Genomic DNA, 20,263 nt, shown 5'->3' on the forward strand with positions numbered 1-20,263 from the left:
TAACTCATGTAGTATGAGGATGGTTTTCATGTCATAATTTATGGTGTGTGGGCTTTATGTGAGCAACTGTCGTTTCCTGTGTTTTCCAATAGGGTGAAAATTATTTCAAATAGTAGTCAGTCATGCATCCTACTTCTATAAATTCATATAACGACTTCTCCTAAAATATGGATTTAGAATGATGTGTGAACATGTGTCATTTATGTTGAGTACGCACAGTGTCGCTGTTGACCAGCTGTGTTTGGATAGATCCAGTTCTCCACCCACTGCTGTTGTTACAAGACTCGGGTGTTCGGGTGTCATTAAGCTGCGGAAAGGACTAGACACGGTCAGATAGCGTGCACATTTTGAGGATTTCATTTTGATTACACTGAATCTTTTTGTGGAATACTATTTGTTCACATTGTATTATCAAGGCTATATTGTGTTTTGACGTTTTTAATCCCAGGATGGGGCACAAAGGAATCTCGGTGACAGGCCTGGTCTGCAGCTTTGTTTTCTTTCTTCTACCGCTGCACTCCGCCTATGGAGACGTGAGCTATTCTATTCCAGAGGAGATGAAAAGAGGATCTGTTATTGGAAATATAGCCAAGGATCTCGGGCTGGAGGTGAGCAGACTGTCCGCTCGTAATGTGCGAGTTGATACCGAAGGGAACCGAAAACGTTATTGTGACATTAATCTGAGTACCGGGGATTTTATTGTTGCCGAAAGGATTGACAGAGAGGAGCTATGTGGAGAAAAGATGTCCTGTATTCTTAGGTTTGAGTTGGTCTTAGAGAGTCCTCTGGAGTTGCATCGTATATCACTTCAAATCCAAGATATCAACGACAATACACCTATCTTTCCAAAGGATACAATCAAACTGGAAATAGCGGAATCCACATTCAAAGGCGCTCGCTTTCGTGTGAACGCAGCTCACGACGCGGATATAGGACAGAATGCTGTTCAAAGCTACACTCTGCAGAGAAATGATAATTTTGCTTTAATAGTTCAAACGACTGCTGCCGGTAGTAAATATGGAGAGTTAGTTTTAGATAAAGAACTAGATCGTGAGGAAAAGCAAGAGATGAGTTTACTTATTACAGCTGTAGATGGAGGCTCTCCGCAGAGATCAGGTACTGTAGTCATACACGTCACTGTACTGGATGCTAACGATAACGCCCCAGTGTTTAGCCAGGCCGTCTATAAAGCCAGTCTGCCTGAAAACTCTCCCTTAGGTACACTAGTTCTTACTGTCAGCAGTACTGATGCAGATGAAGGAATGAATGGAGAAGTGACATTTGAATTTAGTCGAATGTCTGATAAGACAAGGAAAATCTTTACATTGAACCACGTAACTGGAGAAATTACAGTAATAGGAGAGTTAGACTACGAAGATGAATCCAAATATGAAATGTTCATAGAAGGAAAAGATGGTTATGGACTTTCCTCAGACACAAAAGTTATAATAGAAATAACTGACGTAAATGACAACGCTCCTGTGATATATCTAAAATCTCTGACTAGCCCCATACCTGAGAACGCGTCACCTGGTACAGAGGTGGGTATCATTAACGTGCAGGATAGAGACTCTGAGAATAACCGACAGGTCCGCTGCTACATTCAGCAAAACCTTCCCTTTAAGCTGGTGCCATCCATCAAAAACTACTATTCTCTGGTGACCACGGGCGAACTGGACCGGGAACTAGTGTCTGATTACAACATTACAATCACTGCCACCGACGAGGGCTCTCCACCTCTGTCCTCCTCTAAAAGTGTTCAGTTATCTGTAGCTGACGTCAACGACAACCCACCTGTGTTTGAGGAACAGTCCTATAAAGCCCACGTGACTGAAAATAACAAACCCGGTGCCTCCGTGTGTTCCGTTACTGCACGAGACCCAGACTGGAGACAGAACGGTACAGTGATTTATTCTCTCTTACCTGGTGAGGTGAACGGTGTCCCGGTGTCCTCGTTTTTATCCGTTAACGGAGACACGGGGGTGATCCATGCTGTGAGGTCGTTTGATTATGAGCAGTTCAGGAGTTTTAAAGTCCACGTGGTGGCCAGAGACAACGGTTCTCCTCCACTCAGCAACAACGTCACGGTCAGTGTGTTCATAACGGATGTGAATGACAACTCTCCTCAGATACTATACCCCGCCCCAGAGGGGAACTCCTTCATGACCGAGCTGGTCCCCAAAGCTGCGCACGGAGGCTCTCTGGTTTCCAAGGTGATAGCGGTGGACGCGGACTCCGGCCAGAACGCCTGGCTGTCCTATCATATAGTCAAATCCACTGATCCGGGACTTTTCACTATTGGTCTCCACAGTGGAGAGATCAGGACACAGCGGGACATTTCTGAATCTGACAACATGAAACAGAACCTCATTGTGTCAGTGAAAGATAACGGACAGCCCTCTCTCTCTGCCACCTGTACCATGTATTTAGTGATTTCTGATAACTTGGCTGAAGTACCAGAACTGAAAGATGTCTCTTATGATGAGAACAATTCCAAACTCACCTCTTATCTGATCATCGCGCTGGTGTCTGTCTCCACCTTTTTCCTCACCTTCATTATTGTCATCCTGGCCGTGAGGTTTTGCCGCAGGAGAAAGCCCAGACTGTTGTTTGACGGAGCGGTCGCCATCCCCAGCGCGTATCTCCCTCCCAACTATGCAGAGGTGGACGGTGCAGGAACTCTCCGCAGCACTTACAATTATGACGCATACCTGACGACGGGTTCGCGAACAAGTGACTTCAAGTTCGTCACATCTTACAATGACAACACACTGCCTGCAGACCAGACTCTGAGAAAAACTCCAACAGACTTTGCTGAAGAACTTGACGATTCTGAGCGGTCCCCAGAGGTATGGTTTTATGATAACTTAAAGGCTGGATTACATTTTTTATGCTATCCCGCTGGGCAAAAACTGGTTGATCAACGTTTTTTCCACATAATTTAAACCCTAAAAAAATAATTGTGCTGACGTTGAATCAACGTGGAAAACTGATTGGATTTGCAAAAAGTCATAAATAGATTGATCTAGACAAAAAACTCCATAATGTCGAAGTGAAAAGATAATGTAATAATCCCCTTTGTTTAGGCAAGCCTAAATTATTTCAGAAGCAAAATGTGGCTTAACAAATCACATAATAAGTTATATGGACTGAAATAATAGGTGTTGACATGATTTTTGAATGACTACCCCTTCCAATGTCCCCCATACATACAATATCTGTAAGGTCCCTCAGTCAAGTATTGAATTTGAAGCACAGATTCAACTACAAAGACCAGGGTGCTTTTCGAAAGCCTCCTAAAGACAGGCAGTGATTGGTGGATGGGTAACAATAACAAATCAGACGTTGAATATATCTTTAAGAATGGTCAAGTAAAAAATGTTACTGTGGATGATGTATTAAATCACCCAGACACATCAAATATGCAGTCTTCCTTCTGAACTGAGCTGCAGGACAGGAAGGACAGTGCTTAGGGCCATTGGTGATTTTAACCTTTAAAAAATATATCATTTTTCTTCCACTTTGACATTACAGAGCATTTTGTGTAGATCGTTGGCATTTATATATATATATATATATATATATATATATATATATATATATATATTTCTGTCTGTAGTAAAGCCATTTTGTAGGGAAAAACACTCATTCTGATTGGCTGGGGCTGGCTCCCCAGTGGGTGGACCTGGCTGCCAAGTGGGTTGGCCTATGCCCTCCAAGGCCGACCCAAGGCTGCACCCCTGCCCAGTGATCTGAAATCCATAGAATAGGCCCTAATGAATGTATTTCAATTTACTGATTTCCTTACATGAACTGTAACTCAGTAAAATCAATGAAATGTTGCATGTTGCGTTTATATTTTTATTCAGTATATTTTTGGCATAATCACCTTCCTACCCCAACTTATTTACATACTTTTCAGGGCATGGCTCTGACTGAATGGAGTGATGAAAAAATATTATTTTTGTGGAATAGTATTTATCTACATTATAATATTTTGGATTCAAGGTGTATCGACGTTTTTGAAACCAAAATGGGGCACAAAGGAATCTCGGTGACAGGTCTGTTCTGCGGCTTTGTTTTCTTTCTTGTAATGCTGCACTCCGTCTGTTTTGTCCATATGATTTTAGCTGTTTCAAAGATTGTCGATGGTTTTCATTTGATTAATTATTTGTTCTGTTTTTATGTATAACTACTTCTTGTGTTTTATGTAGTTAATCCTGACCGGGGACAAACTGTATCCAGTTGATCAAGCATATAGGCAAGCAGGAGTTCTATTGAAAAAATGTTGGCACGTCTTTAAGTTAAAATGTGGTTGCTCTTAGAATTGTGGGCTGTTGGCATGAAGGCCTATTTGGACAGGGGTTACAAAAGAGAAATGCTGTACGTGGAGAGCCAGCGTATTTTAACAGAGTGACGAGAGAAGTGTCGTTTGGCGTTAGAACGTCTGAAATGCAGCGGCATTGCTGTGCCGCTGTCCATGGTGCTGAAGTCCTATTATAAACCTGAAGGGTTTACAATTCATCGTTGTTTGACTATCATCATTTCTACCCATTGCCATACTATCTGTTTTTGCGTATTTCGCTGATGAATGTGTGTTGACAACAAACAAAAAAACAGCACTATAAATCTGATATTTGCAAAGTATTTCTTCCACATAATTTATATCTCGTAAAAAAAAGCTTGGGATCGGTTTATATATCCTTTCTGTTCCTGTGTGGCTTTTTATCGTTTCCTGGTTCTATTTGGTTATTTTCATAAGCTAAGGGGGATTTTATATGAAATTGTTCAGTAATCAATCATGCAGACCAATTATTGACTTTCTTATGACGGCTTTTCCTGAAATATATTTTCAGAATAATTACTGTTATTATGTGTACTTTTTAAAGATTACTCACAGTGTCGCTGTTGACCAGCTGTGTTTGGATAGATCCAGTTCTCCACCCACTGCTGTTGTTACAAGACTCGGGTGTTCGGGTGTCATTAAGCTGCGGAAAGGACTGGATACGGTCAGATAGCGTGCACATTTTGAGGATATCATTTTGATTACACTGAATCTTTTTGTGGAATACTATTTCTTCACATTGTATTATCAAGGCTATATTGTGTTTTGACGTTTTTAATCCCAGGATGGGGCACAAAGGAATCTCGGTGACAGGCCTGGTCTGCAGCGTTGTTTTCTTTCTTCTACCGCTACATTCCGCCTATGGAGACGTGAGCTATTCTTTTCCGGAGGAGATGAAACGAGGATCTGTTATTGGAAATATAGCCAAGGATCTCGGGCTGGAGGTGAGCAGACTGTCCGCTCGTAAGGCCCGTATTGATACCGATGGGAACCGTAAACGTTACTGTGACATTAATCTGAGTACCGGGGATTTGATTGTTGCGGAGAGGATTGACAGAGAGGGGCTTTGTGGAAAGAAGGCTTCGTGTGTTTTAAACCAGGAACTTGTATTGGAGAATCCTTTGGAGCTGCAACGTATCAGTCTTCATGTTCAAGATATTAATGACAATTCTCCGCAATTTAAGGACGAAGTGATTAAAATTGAAATGCGCGAATCAGCAGATAAAGGCGCTCGTTTTTTACTTGATCAGGCACACGATGCAGATATAGGACAGAATGCAGTGCAAAGGTACACTTTACAAAAAAATAACAATTTCCTGTTGACCGTTGATAGTCATACTGTTGAGCTTGTTCTAGAGAAAGAGCTTGATCGTGAACAAAGCAATGAAATCAAAGTATTGCTTACAGCTGTAGACGGAGGCTCTCCGCAGAGATCCGGTACCGTAGTCATACACGTCACTGTACTGGATGCTAACGATAACGCCCCAGTGTTTAGCCAGGCCGTCTATAAAGCCAGTCTGCCTGAAAACTCTCCTTTAGATACTGTAGTGGTTACAGTGAGTGCTACGGATGCAGATGAGGGAGTTAATGGGGAAGTGACGTATGACTTCGCTCATGTGTCAGAGGAAGATGACAAATTATTTTCTATCGACCGGAAGACCGGAGAAATTAGAGCTATCGGCACAATTGATTTTGAAGAAATGTCAGACTTTGAACTGCGTATCAAAGCAAAGGATGGTTTAGGCTTAGCGTCATATTCTAAAGTCATAATAGACATCACAGATGTTAATGACAACGCCCCTGTGATTTATCTAAAATCTCTGACTAGCCACATACCTGAGAACGCGTCACCTGGTACAGAGGTGGGCATCATTAACGTGCAGGATAGAGACTCTGAGAATAACCGACAGGTCCGCTGCTACATTCAGCAAAACCTTCCCTTTAAGCTGGTGCCATCCATCAAAAACTACTATTCTCTGGTGACCACGGGCGAACTGGACCGGGAACTAGTGTCTGATTACAACATTACAATCACTGCCACCGACGAGGGCTCTCCACCTCTGTCCTCCTCTAAAAGTGTTCAGTTATCTGTAGCTGACGTCAACGACAACCCACCTGTGTTTGAGGAACAGTCCTATAAAGCCCACGTGACTGAAAATAACAAACCCGGTGCCTCCGTGTGTTCCGTTACTGCACGAGACCCAGACTGGAGACAGAACGGTACAGTGATTTATTCTCTCTTACCTGGTGAGGTGAACGGTGTCCCGGTGTCCTCGTTTTTATCCGTTAACGGAGACACGGGGGTGATCCACGCTGTGAGGTCGTTTGATTATGAGCAGTTCAGGAGTTTTAAAGTCCACGTGGTGGCCAGAGACAACGGTTCTCCTCCACTCAGCAGCAACGTCACGGTCAGTGTGTTCATAACGGATGTGAATGACAACTCTCCTCAGATACTATACCCCGCCCCAGAGGGGAACTCCTTCATGACCGAGCTGGTCCCCAAAGCTGCGCACGGAGGCTCTCTGGTTTCCAAGGTGATAGCGGTGGACGCGGACTCCGGCCAGAACGCCTGGCTGTCCTATCATATAGTCAAATCCACTGATCCGGGACTTTTCACTATTGGTCTCCACAGTGGAGAGATCAGGACACAGCGGGACATTTCTGAATCTGACAACATGAAACAGAACCTCATTGTGTCAGTGAAAGATAACGGACAGCCCTCTCTCTCTGCCACCTGTACCATGTATTTAGTGATTTCTGATAACTTGGCTGAAGTACCAGAACTGAAAGATGTTTCTTATGATGAGAACAATTCCAAACTCACCTCTTATCTGATCATCGCGCTGGTGTCCGTCTCCACCTTTTTCCTCACCTTCATTATTGTCATCCTGGCCGTGAGGTTTTGCCGCAGGAGAAAGCCCAGACTGTTGTTTGACGGAGCGGTCGCCATCCCCAGCGCGTATCTCCCTCCCAACTACGCAGAGGTGGACGGCGCAGGAACTCTCCGCAGCACTTACAATTATGACGCATATCTGACGACAGGTTCGCGCACAAGTGACTTCAAGTTCGTCACATCTTACAATGACAACACTCTGCCCGAAGACCAGACTCTTAGAAAAATTACTACACACTTTGCTGATGATCTTGAAGGTTCCGATGTGTCCCCAGAGGTAGGACTTTACCGTTAATAGACTTGGCACTAATTAGGCTCTGTATCTGTGGTGTTTTTTGCATGTATATCTTGGTGGGGTGAACTCCCCCCCAAAAATGTAATTCACGCCAGCAAAGTCACTACACAACACAACACGAAACCATACATGAATTCCACTGTAATGGTGACAAAGACGTGCCCATAAACTGTTAGGGCCTACATAAAGCTATCCCAACAGATGAGCTTTCCTTTCAGCACCATGGAGTGAATCCTTACCACTGCCACACTGCTACATCAGCGGAGCCTTGTCTGGCAGTGAAAGAGTATATTCAGCCTAATTTACTGCCTTAAAAAAACAGAGCTGATATGGCTGACTTGCTTAAACAAATGTAAATTCTACTGACAATTGAGCTGTACAAACTATGGCATAAGGGAACGATGAGTGGAAATGAGGCAATCCGTAATTTCGATTAAGACATGAATGAGTGAGCTAAGACGGACATAGTCAATACAACTATTTGTTCAGCCCCTTTTGAAATGTACAGCGACAGAATTCAGAACATGGGCCATTTTTACAGTATTCTCCCTGTACACCAAATCAGAACCATAGGACAAATAAACGGGGCATGTTAGCAGACAATGAAAGCTCTTACAATATTCGATGATGACATTTCTCTAAAACAGGCTAAAGCCTACATGTGCACCACCAAGTCAGATGAGGGGAAAGGGACAGAATTATTAAGGTGAGGCACATGGGCTACAAACAGCTTACTACTTAACATACACTTAGTATTACCTTCTTAGTTACAGTATACATATCTCCCTGGCATAGTACATAATCCCTGGCATATTACACAATATATTACATCATTTATGTAGCAACATACATTTTTGGACTCACAGTTGTGCTGTGCTAACATGAACAGGAAGGTGGCGCGGAGGTCCTTCTTGTGGGCACATTTTGTCATCAAACTTTGTCATCAAAGTCTGGCATTCTCTGGGTTTATGCTGCTTTCAAGACAACTGAGAACTCTAAAAAAACAAGGTTGAATCACGTCAGTGACGTCAGTGAGGATTGGGTCGGAGCTCTAGAAAGAGGCCCAAGTTACCCGACTTGGAATTGTGAGTTGGATGATCGTTCAAAACGTATTTCCCCAGTCGGAGTTCATTTAAATGTAAATCTAAGGCAGCAACCAAGGGTTCTTGAACCTTCAAGCTCTCCCTGTAGATTTTGCAGTGAGGGAGTGTCCCCATGAGTGACAGAACACTGAGCCAATAATGGCGCAACTACAGAAGATTACCAAGCCCTACGCTTTGTGTTCCCCACTGGCTGCCCCTCCACCACAGAAAGCAATGAGCTAGGCTGAAACACCTGCATTTTAGAGCAGCCTTACTCAAGAAAGCGAAAAAGATAAGTTTGCTGCGTTTCAAACTCAAAATAGACAGCCCTCGGACCTAAACCCTCAGCCCTTGAATTACGTTTTACATCGTCAAATCTGAGTGTACCTTAAATGTCCCTTGCCCAAGCGAGGGAGAGTGATGATCGGAGAGGCAACGTCCTTAGTGGAAATCGTGAAGTTTAAAACCTACCTAAAGCTATAGTAAGCTAATGTATCTAGCTAGCACTCCTGTCAGGTAGCTAGCTACAGTTACCCATAGCTGGCTAGCTAGTTTTATAGTTTGGTAATTTATTCCAATCCATTTCAGATATTCCCAAAATATGTTTATGAATCTAGCTATGTTTTATATTTATAGGCTGTTTACTGAGACTAAGCCAATTTGCTCACGCTAAAATCAATGTCTATATATCTTTTTTAGCAAGCTAGCTTCATAGTTTTTTTCTGACATGCTGAACATGCAGCCTTGTTGATTAAATTTGAGACTTTGCGGCCACCAGAGTTTGACTTGACTACAGTTTGCATTGAATTGTGGGTTATCTCAATCCCGCAAGAGACCAAAGATGTTCACTCTCTCCCTCGAGCTAATTCGAAGGCCGAGGGGGAAACTTTAGTGAATTGGACCTCCATTTAATATGGCAATCTGCATCCAGTTTGGACCGGGATTCCCCCCGAGGGACAGTGGCTAGCGCAAGAGCTGAGAGGGTAAATATAACTTTCTTGGACTGCAGCCCATGTTTGTATGCAGCTTTATTAACTCAATAAAATGGTTTACATTGTTTGCAAACTGAAATGTGACAAGTATTAATGAAGAAATAACATACAAAACAGTCAATAAAATATATATATATATATATATATACAGTACCAGTCAAAAGGTTGGACACACACACCCATTCAAGGGTTTTTCTTTATTTTTGCTATTTTCTACATTATAGAATAATAGTGAAGACATCACAACTGTGAAATAACACACATGGAATCATATATTAAACAAAAAAGTGTTGAACAAATCAAAATATATTTTATATTTGAGATTCTTCCAAGTAGCCACCCTTTGCCTTGATGACAGCTTTGCACACTCTTGGCATTCTCTCAACCAGCTTCATGAGAAATGATTTTCCAACAGTCCTGAAGAAGTTCTCACATGCTGAGCACTTGTTGGCTGCTTTTCCTTCACTCTGCGGTCCAACTCATCCCAAACCATCTCAGTTGGTTAAGGTTGGGTGATTGTGGAAGCCAGGTCATCTGATGCAACATTCCTTCACTCTCCTTCTTGGTCAAATAGCCCTTACACAGCCTGGAGGTGTGTTTTGGGTCATTTTCCTGTTGAAAAAAAAGTGATAGTCCCACTAAGCGCAAACCAGATGGGACGGCGTATCACTGCAGAATTCTGTGGCAGCCAAGCTGGTTAAGTGTGCCTTGAATTCTAAATAAATCACCAACATTGTCACCAGCAAAACACCCCGACACCATCACACCTCCTCCTCCATGCTTCACGGTGTGAACCACAAATGCGGAAATCACCCGTTTACCTACTTTGCATCTCACAAAGACACAGGGGTTGGTACCAGAAGTCTCCAATTTGGACTCAAAAGATCAAAGAACAGATTTCGACAAGTCTAATGTCCATTGCTCATGCTTCTTGGTCCAAACAAGTGTCTTCTTCTTATTGGTGTCCTTTAGTAGTCGTTTCTTTGCAGAAATTCGGCCATGAAGGCCTGATTCACGCAATCTCCTCTGAACAGTTTATGTTGAGATCTGTCTGTTACTTGAACTCTGTGAAGCATTTATTTGGGCTGCAATCTGAGGTGCAGTTAACCTGTTAGGGCTAGGGGGCAGTATTGACACGGCTGGATAAAAAACGTACCCGATTTAATCTGGTTACTACTCCTGCCCAGTAACTAGAATATGCATATAATTATTGGCTTTGGATAGAAAACACCCTAAAGTTTCTAAAACTGTTTGAATGGTGTCTGTGAGTATAACAGAACTCATATGGCAGGAAAAAACCTGAGAAGATTTCATGCAGGAAGTGGCCTGTCTGACAAGGTGTCGTTCTTCTTGTCTCTGTTTATTGAAGAGTGAGGATCTTAGCTATAACGTGACACTTCCTACGGCTGCCATAGCCTCTCAGAAGGCGGTAAAATGCTGAATCGTGGCTTTGCAGGCTCTGGCTGAAAAAAAGTAGCGCGTTTGGGTAGTGGCTGGTTACAGTACGGTGAGACTCAGGCTCGTGCCCGCGTCGACCGAAAGCTTTCTCTTCCTTTGTCTGTTTACCTAAAAGGATATTCCCGGTCGGAATATTATCGCTTTTTTACGAGAAAAATTGAATAAAAATGGATTTTAAACAGCGGTTGACAAGCTTCGAAGTACGGTAATGGAATATTTAGATTTTTTTTTGTCACAAATTGCGCCATGCGCGCAACCCTTATTTACCATTCGGATAGTGTCTGGAACGCACGAACAAAACGCCGCTATTCGGATATAACGATGGATTATTTTGGACCAAACCAACATTTGTTATTGAAGTAGAAGTCCTGGGAGTGCATTCTGACGAAGACAACAAAAGGTAATCAAACTTTTGGAATAGTAAATCTGATATTGGTGAGTGCTAAACTTGCCGGGTGTCTAAATAGCTAGCCCGTGATGGCTGGGCTATGTACTTAGAACATTGCAAAATGTGCTTTCACCAAAAAGCTATTTTAAAATCGGACATATCGAGTGCATAGAGGAGTTCTGTATCTATAATTCTTAAAATAATTGTTATGCTTTTTGTGAACGTTTATCGTGAGTAATTTAGTAAATTGTTAGTGAATTCGCCGGAAGTTTGCGGGGTGTATGCTAGTTCTGAACGTCACATGCTAATGTAAAAAGCTGGTTTTTGATATAAATATGAACTTGATTGAACAAAACATGCATGTATTGTATAACATAATGTCCTAGGGTTGTCATCTGATGAAGATCATCAAAGGTTAGTGCTACATTTAGCTGTCTTCTGGGTTTTTGTGACATTATATGCTATCTTGAAAAATGGGTGTCTGATTATTTCTGGCTTGGTACTCTGCTGACATAATCTAATGTTTTGCTTTCGTTGTGAAGCCTTTTTGAAATCGGACAGTGTGGTTAGATTAAGGAGAGTCTTGTCTTTAAATAGCTGTAAAATAGTAATATGTTTGAGAAATTGAAGTAATAGGATTTTTAAGGTATTTGAAAATCGCGCCACTGGATTAGACTGGCTGTTGCATAGGTGGGACGAATTCGTCCCGCCTAGCCCTCAAATGAACTTATCCTCTGCAGCAGAGGTAACTCTGAGTCTTCCATTCCTGTGGCGGTCCTCATGAGAGCCAGTTTCATCATGGAGCTTGATGGTTTTGTGACTGCACTTGAAGAAACTTTAAAAGTTCTTGAAATGTAATGCATTGACTGATCTTCATGTCTTAAAGTAATGATGGACTGTTGTTTCTCTTTGCTTATTTTCGAGCTGTTCTTGCCATAATATGGACTTGGTCTTTTACCAAATATTCTGTATGCCACCCCTACCTTGTCACAGGACAACTGATTGGCTCAAATGCATTAAGAGGGGGAAAAATCCCCAAATTAACTTTTTACCAAGGTACACATGTTAATTGAAATGCATTCCAGGTGACTACCCCATGAAGCTGGTTGAGAGAATGCCAAGAGTGTGCAAAGCTGTCATCAAGACAAAGGGTGGCTACTTTGAGTAATCTCAAATATAAAACATATTTTGATTTGTTTAACACTTTTTTGGTTACAACATGATTCCATATGTGTTATTTCATAGTTTTGATTCCCTCACTATTATTCTAAAATGTAGGAAATAGTAAAACATTAAGAAAAACCCTTGAGTGAGTAGGTGTCCAAACTTTTGTCTGGTACTGTATATACAGTATTTACTTTTTTGGCTAAACAGCTGGAGCTCAAAACAGGTGGGGATTTCCCTGAATGACGGGTGCCACTGCTCTGTAGCAGGTTTTACACTTGTAGTTAAAGTATTTTGTGGCCACAATTTCACCCTTGTTTGTATTTTCAAATATGATGGATGTGTTGTATTTTCTGCTTTGAAATCAACCCTCCTTATTTCAAGGTAGACATCCCAGATGATATTATGTTCTTTGCATTGTGTTTGGATACGTTTGGTTTGGGATTGATAAACAAATGTTTTCTCCCTCATAGCCTACCGCCCAGTTTTAATATTACAGAGAGCGTGTTATAGCCTGGTTCTATTTGCAACCGTTGATTTTATGTACCCTCAGAAGGCTAAAGAACAACGTGTAGAGAGCACAATGTTGAGACAAGTACTGAAGTGTATCGGAGTGTCGCTGTCCATTGTGTTGAAACGCTCGTGTTTTCTTTTGTAAAGCCTGTAGCTGCAATGCTACTAATTGAGTGTATGTAAACTTCTGACCCACTGGGAATGTGATGAAAGAAATAAAAGGTGAAATAAATCATTCTTTCTACTATTATTCTGACATTTCACATTCTTAAAATAAAGTGGTGATCCTAACTGACCTAAGACAGAGAATATTTTACTAGGATTAAATGTCAGGAGTTGTGAAAAACTGAGTTTAAATGTGTATGTAAACTTCTGGTGTATGTAAGGTGTAAGGTGCATGTAAACTTCCGACTTCAACTATATCTTCCTTGACAGTTCTACTCACTGGCTTTGTGCATTTTACCAATGAGTGACAGTTGAGAGATAGAAGGACCCTGCCCCTCTTCAGACTTTATAGGCCTAGCTACCATTTAGTAAATAGTAGTTCATTTCTACCTGGCATATACTTAACTCGAGAGTGCGAATGGTTTTAGGGAAATGAGTGCTTGTGGTTTTATGTTGTTTCCTGTGCCTATTTGGTTATGCCCTTCCTTATGCTGGGGGCATACATCATGTTTCCAATGTTTACCTACTACTTTGTAAAAATGTATTTAGCGCAATGTCAGCGTGTATGTGTACACTATGTGTAATTTTGAAAGGGTACTCACAGTGTCGCTGTACACCAGCGGAGGTAGAATAGATACAGCTCTCCACCCATTGGTGTTGTCATTGACAAAGCTCTGGTGCCATTTCACTGCAGATAACAGTAGAGGTAGATGCACATATACTTTGTTGATAATATAGGGAATTTTCATGGTTTTGTCGAATAATTTTCCATTACATCGATCTGTCTAACTGTATGGTGGTTATTTGACGTTTTAATCCCAGGATGGGGCACAAAGGAATCTCGGTGACAGGCCTGGTCTGCAGCGTTGTTTTCTTTCTTCTACCGCTGCATTCCGCCAATGGAGAAGTGAGCTATTCTTTTCCGGAGGAGATGAAACGAGGATCTGTTATTGGAAATATAGCCAAGGATCTCGGGCTGGAGGCGAGCAGACTGTCTACTCGTAAGGCCCGTACTGACACCGAAGGGAACGACAATCATTACTGTGACGTTAATTTGAGTACCGGGGATTTGATTGTTGCGGAGAGGATTGACAGAGAAGGGCTTTGTGGCGAAAAGTCTTCATGCGTTTTAAAACAGGAACTTGTATTAGAGAATCCTTTGGAGCTTCATCGTATCAACCTCCACATCCAAGATATTAACGATAACGTACCACTATTTAACGAGGAGATGATAGATATGGAAATAGGACAATCGGCAGCTAAAGGCACTCGTTTCCTATTAGAGGAAGCTCATGATGCGGACATAGGACAGAACTCAGTTCAAAAATACACACTAGAAATAAATGAGAATTTCGTATTGGCTGTAGATAGTAATACTGTCCAGCTTGTTCTAGAGAAAGAGCTTAATCGTGAACAAATGCATGTTTTGAAGCTGTTGCTTACAGCTGTAGACGGAGGCTCTCCGCAGAGATCCGGTACCGTAGTCATACACATCACGGTACTGGATGCTAACGATAACGCCCCAGTGTTTAGCCAGGCCGTCTATAAAGCCAGTCTGCCTGAAAACTCTCCTTTAAATACTGCAGTAATTACAGTGAAGGCTACCGATGCAGACGAGGGAGTGAATGGGGAAGTGACGTATGACTTTGGTCATGTTTCAGAAGAAGTAAAGAAAATATTTTCTATTGACCGTCCAAGAGGAGAAATTGGTGTTATAGGCACAATTGATTTTGAAGCGGTTTCGTCATTTGAACTGCGTATCAAAGCGAAAGATGGTTTAGGTTTAGCTTCATATGCCAAAGTCATAATAGACATCACAGATGTTAATGACAACGCCCCTGTGATTTATCTAAAATCTCTGACTAGCCCCATACCTGAGAACGCGTCACCTGGTACAGAGGTGGGCATCATTAACGTGCAGGATAGAGACTCTGAGAATAACCGACAGGTCCGCTGCTACATTCAGCTAAACCTTCCCTTTAAGCTGGTGCCATCCATCAAAAACTACTATTCTCTGGTGACCACGGGCGAACTGGACCGGGAACTAGTGTCTGATTACAACATTACAATCACTGCCACCGACGAGGGCTCTCCACCTCTGTCCTCCTCTAAAAGTGTTCAGTTATCTGTAGCTGACGTCAACGACAACCCACCTGTGTTTGAGGAACAGTCCTATAAAGCCCACGTGACTGAAAATAACAAACCCGGTGCCTCCGTGTGTTCCGTTACTGCAGCAACGTCACGGTCAGTGTGTTCATAACGGATGTGAATGACAACTCTCCTCAGATACTATACCCCGCCCCAGAGGGTAACTCCTTCATGACCGAGCTGGTCCCCAAAGCTGCGCACGGAGGCTCTCTGGTTTCCAAGGTGATAGCGGTGGACGCGGACTCCGGCCAGAACGCCTGGCTGTCCTATCATATAGTCAAATCCACTGATCCGGGACTTTTCACTATTGGTCTCCACAGTGGAGAGATCAGGACACAGCGGGACATTTCTGAATCTGACAGCATGAAACAGAACCTCATTGTGTCAGTGAAAGATAACGGACAGCCCTCTCTCTCTGCCACCTGTACCATGTATTTAGTGATTTCTGATAACTTGGCTGAAGTGCCAGAACTGAAAGATGTCTCTTATGATGAGAACAATTCCAAACTCACCTCTTATCTGATCATCGCGCTGGTGTCCGTCTCCACCTTTTTCCTCACCTTCATTATTATCATCCTGGCCGTGAGGTTTTGCCGCAGGAGAAAGCCCAGACTGTTGTTTGACGGAGCGGTCGCCATCCCCAGCGCGTATCTCCCTCCCAACTACGCAGAGGTGGACGGCGCAGGAACTCTCCGCAGCACTTACAATTATGACGCATACCTGACGACAGGTTCGCACACAAGTGACTTCAAGTTCATACGTTCTTACAATGACAACACACTGCCTGGGGACCAGACTCTGAGAAAAACTATTGACTTTGCTGAAGCTTTTGACGATTCTGATGGGTCCTCAGAGGTAGGCTTGAACTGTTAAACGATAGATTTGATTTGTATAGGCTATCATAGAACAGAACCTATTATTTTTCTACAATCACAGCTAGTTGCCTTGTACAATAAGCTTTTGACCCCTGGAGTAAATCAGTATTCGCACGAGGTAACCTACGTCAATACCCCAGCTTGTTTCTTTGGCAACTTGTTTTTGCTTTAGATTGAATGCTATTTGTAATGTATTGATGATAATTCATGTCCCCTCACAATTGAGATGAAAAAAGGTTGATGCTGCTATTTGGTTTTGAGTTGTGATATTTCTGTTTGTGATTGATTTGGATTGTTGACATAGGCCTACACGCTGCACGTTTGAGGTAAACAATGGGTTAATAGTTTTGCCTGTTCTAGTGGAGTTCTAGTTGGAAAAGGGTTACAAAAATAAAAATGCAGTATGTGGAGAGCTACTAAGACAGAGTGATGAGAGAAGCGTTGTGAGTGTCTGAAATTCGGCGGCTTTGGAATGTCGCTGTCCATGGTGCTGAAATCCTTTTTAGACACGTTCCCTTACTTTTCATTGCTGTTTGACTGTCATCACTTAAATTCATTGCCATAATCTCTGTTTTTGTGTATTACACTTGATGAGTTTGTGTTAAGTAAAATACCAGTACTATAAATCTAATACTTACAACGAAGACCTGTACATTTTCTTGCAGATGTGTTCCCTTTGGAACAGATTTCATCCTCCTAAACTGTATCTTAACTCGTGAAAATAGTCTGAGATGTATTTTAATGTCATTATTTATGGGGGTTTTTTTTACTGACGTTTTCTGAGTTTCTAATTATGGCCATAAGCTTCGGGTGATTTCCCCCCAATAGTTACAGTAATCAATCATGCATTCTTCTTATAGGAGAATATATGCATATGTCAACTTTTCGCGAAATAGAGATTTAGAATAATATTAGTTAACGTGTAATTTCTGTTAAGTACTCACAGTGTCGCTGTTCACCAGCTGTGTTTGGATAGTTACAGTTCTCCACCCAGCGCTGCTATCATAAGGCATCGTGTTCGGATGTCATTTAACTGCACAAAGATTGGAGGTGGTCAGATCGCTTGTACATTCGGTGGATGTTCTTTTCAGCAAACGGAATCTTTTTCTGGAGTTTTTCTTTTGAATATCTATACGGTTGTCTATTTTTAATCCCAGGATGGGGCACAAAGGAATCTCGGTTACAGGCCTCGTTTGCGGTTTTGCTTTCTTTCTTCTACCGCTGCATTCCGCCTATGGAGACGTGAGCTATTCTTTTCCGGAGGAGATGAAACGAGGATCTGTTATTGGAAATATAGCCAAGGATCTCGGGCTGGAGGTGAGCAGACTGTCCGCTCGTAAGGCCCGAATTGATACCGAAGGGAAAAATCAACGTTATTGTGACATTAATCTGAGTACCGGGGATTTGATTGTTGCGGACGGGATTGACAGGGAGGAGCTTTGTGGAGAGAAGGTTTCGTGTATGATTAAATTCGAGGTGGTTCTAGAAGGTCCATTGGAGTTGCATCAGATATCTCTCCTTGTTGAGGATGTCAATGATAATTCACCCATTTTCCCGAAAGATACAATCAAATTGGAAATTACAGAATCGGCAGACAAAGGGGCTCGCTATCGAATTAACGAGGCACATGACGCAGATATAGGACAGAACGCAGTGCAAAGGTATGCATTAGAAAGGAATGAACATTTTGTGCTGGCTATTCACGATTACACAGATGGAGGAAAGAATGTCGAGTTGGTTTTAGATAAAGAACTAGATCGTGAGGAAAAGCAAGAGATGAGTTTACTTATTACAGCTGTAGATGGGGGCTCTCCGCAGAGATCAGGTACTGTAGTCATACACGTCACTGTACTGGATGCTAACGATAACGCCCCAGTGTTTAGCCAGGCCGTCTATAAAGCCAGTCTGCCTGAAAACTCTCCTTTAGATACTGTAGTGGTTACAGTGAGTGCTACGGATGCAGATGAGGGGGTGAATGGGGAGGTGACGTATGAATTCAGTCGCATATCAGACAAAGCAAGAAAGATATTTTCTTTGGGTCACAGTACTGGAGAAATTAAGGTGATAGGTCCAATAGATTTCGAAGGCGACCCAAAATATGAAATGCGCATAGAGGGTAAAGATGGCTATGGTCTTTCATCTGATTCAAAAGTGATTGTTGAAATAACTGATGTTAATGACAACGCCCCTGTGATTTATCTACAATCTCTGACTAGCCCCATACCTGAGAACGCGTCACCTGGTACAGAGGTGGGCATCATTAACGTGCAGGATAGAGACTCTGAGACTAACCGACAGGTCCGCTGCTACATTCAGCAAAACCTTCCCTTTAAGCTGGTGCCATCCATCAAAAACTACTATTCTCTGGTGACCACGGGCGAACTGGACCGGGAACTAGTGTCTGATTACAACATTACAATCACTGCCACCGACGAGGGCTCTCCACCTCTGTCCTCCTCTAAAAGTGTTCAGTTATCTGTAGCTGACGTCAACGACAACCCACCTGTGTTTGAGGAACAGTCCTATAAAGCCCACGTGACTGAAAATAACAAACCCGGTGCCTCCGTGTGTTCCGTTACTGCACGAGACCCAGACGGAGACGAACGGTACAGGATATCTCTTCGGTGAGAAGGTGTCGCGGGTAGGTGAGTGGTGTCCTGGTTTTTTGCCGGGGGTGTAAAGTCCGCGTGGGGGAGAGCTCCTCCACTCAAGCAGCAACGTCACGGTCAGTGTGTTCATAACGGATGTGAATGACAACTCTCCTCAGATACTATACCCCGCCCCAGAGGGGAACTCCTTCATGACCGAGCTGGTCCCCAAAGCTGCGCACGGAGGCTCTCTGGTTTCCAAGGTGATAGCGGTGGACGCGGACTCCGGCCAGAACGCCTGGCTGTCCTATCATATAGTCAAATCCACTGATCCGGGACTTTTCACTATTGGTCTCCACAGTGGAGAGATCAGGACACAGCGGGACATTTCTGAATCTGACAGCATGAAACAGAACCTCATTGTGTCAGTGAAAGATAACGGACAGCCCTTTCTCTCTGCCACCTGTACCATGTATTTAGTGATTTCTGATAACTTGGCTGAAGTGCCAGAACTGAAAGATGTCTCTTATGATGAGAACAATTCCAAACTCACCTCTTATCTGATCATCGCGCTGGTGTCCGTCTCCATCTTTTTCCTCACCTTCATTATTGTCATCCTGGCCGTGAGGTTTTGCCGCAGGAGAAAGCCCAGACTGTTGTTTGACGGAGCGGTCGCCATCCCCAGCGCGTATCTCCCTCCCAACTACGCAGAGGTGGACGGCGCAGGAACTCTCCGCAGCACTTACAATTATGACGCATACCTGACGACAGGTTCGCGCACAAGTGACTTCAAGTTCGTCACATCTTACAATGACAACACACTGCCCGCGGACCAGACTCTGAGTAAAACTCCAACAGACTTTGCTGAAGAACTTGACGACTCCGACGGGTCCCCAGAGGTAGGCTTTTAATGCAAATAATAATGCGATTTGTTTTTTTAGGCTTATATGATAGGTTGAGGCTATATTATTTTAAAATTGCAGCTAATATGCTTTGTGTAATATTTTTGTTGTTGTTGGAGAGACCACTTTTCGTCATTAACCCAGCTTGACTATTAAGCAAATGGTTTATGCTTCACTTTCATTCAATTTGAAATGTTTTAGAATATTATTTCAGTCCCGTCGCAATTTCATTGCAAAATCCCGAGGTGCGTTTATTTGTGGTTTGCTAGAGTTGTAACGTCTATGTGCTATTGGTGTAATTTATAGAATCTGTGGATTTTTCAAATAATAGAGTCGCGTGGTTTGATAGGTTTTTCTGATAAGGTTGATAAGGGTTTATGTGTAATTTTGAAAGGGTACTCACAGTGTCGCTGTACACCAGCGGAGGTAGAATAGATACAGCTCTCCACCCATTG

The 20,263-nt window shown here is 42.7% G+C and overlaps 2 protein-coding genes and 1 pseudogene across 2 annotated transcripts in view; all 3 read left to right on the plus strand.

Annotated features, from left to right (window-relative positions):
• The first annotated feature begins 308 nt into the window (after positions 1-308).
• Positions 309-20,263, plus strand: part of LOC106611851 (protocadherin gamma-A11) — a 259,444-nt gene continuing 239,489 nt past the window's right edge. Inside the window, exon 1 of the mRNA XM_045723977.1 lies at positions 309-2,849. Coding sequence (XP_045579933.1) covers positions 450-2,849 — 2,400 coding nt within the window. The 5' untranslated portion in view covers positions 309-449. The remainder of the gene's footprint in view (positions 2,850-20,263) is intronic.
• Positions 8,193-16,716, plus strand: LOC123744579 (protocadherin beta-15-like). Its single transcript, XM_045723322.1, has 3 exons — positions 8,193-8,239; positions 15,162-15,452; positions 15,497-16,716. Exons 1-3 carry the CDS (start codon positions 8,193-8,195, stop codon positions 16,314-16,316), a joined length of 1,158 nt encoding a protein of 385 aa, XP_045579278.1. The 3' UTR covers positions 16,317-16,716.
• On the plus strand, positions 17,331-19,926 carry LOC123744655 (protocadherin gamma-A12-like; annotated as a pseudogene).

This window comes from Salmo salar, chromosome ssa09 (assembly GCF_905237065.1).
Source record: "Salmo salar chromosome ssa09, Ssal_v3.1, whole genome shotgun sequence".
Lineage (NCBI taxonomy): Eukaryota > Metazoa > Chordata > Actinopteri > Salmoniformes > Salmonidae > Salmo > Salmo salar.

Excerpts from the sequence above, each read along its gene's own strand:
- LOC123744579 (XM_045723322.1), top strand. The coding sequence starts at position 8,193 with ATGTGCACCACCAAGTCAGATGAGGGGAAAGGGACAGAATTATTAAG. Across the intron at positions 8,240-15,161 it reads AAAGGGACAGAATTATTAAG|CCCCATACCTGAGAACGCGT; the intron begins GTGAGGCACATG and ends ATCTCTGACTAG. Across the intron at positions 15,453-15,496 it reads GTCAACGACAACCCACCTGT|AACCCGGTGCCTCCGTGTGT; the intron begins GTTTGAGGAACA and ends CTGAAAATAACA.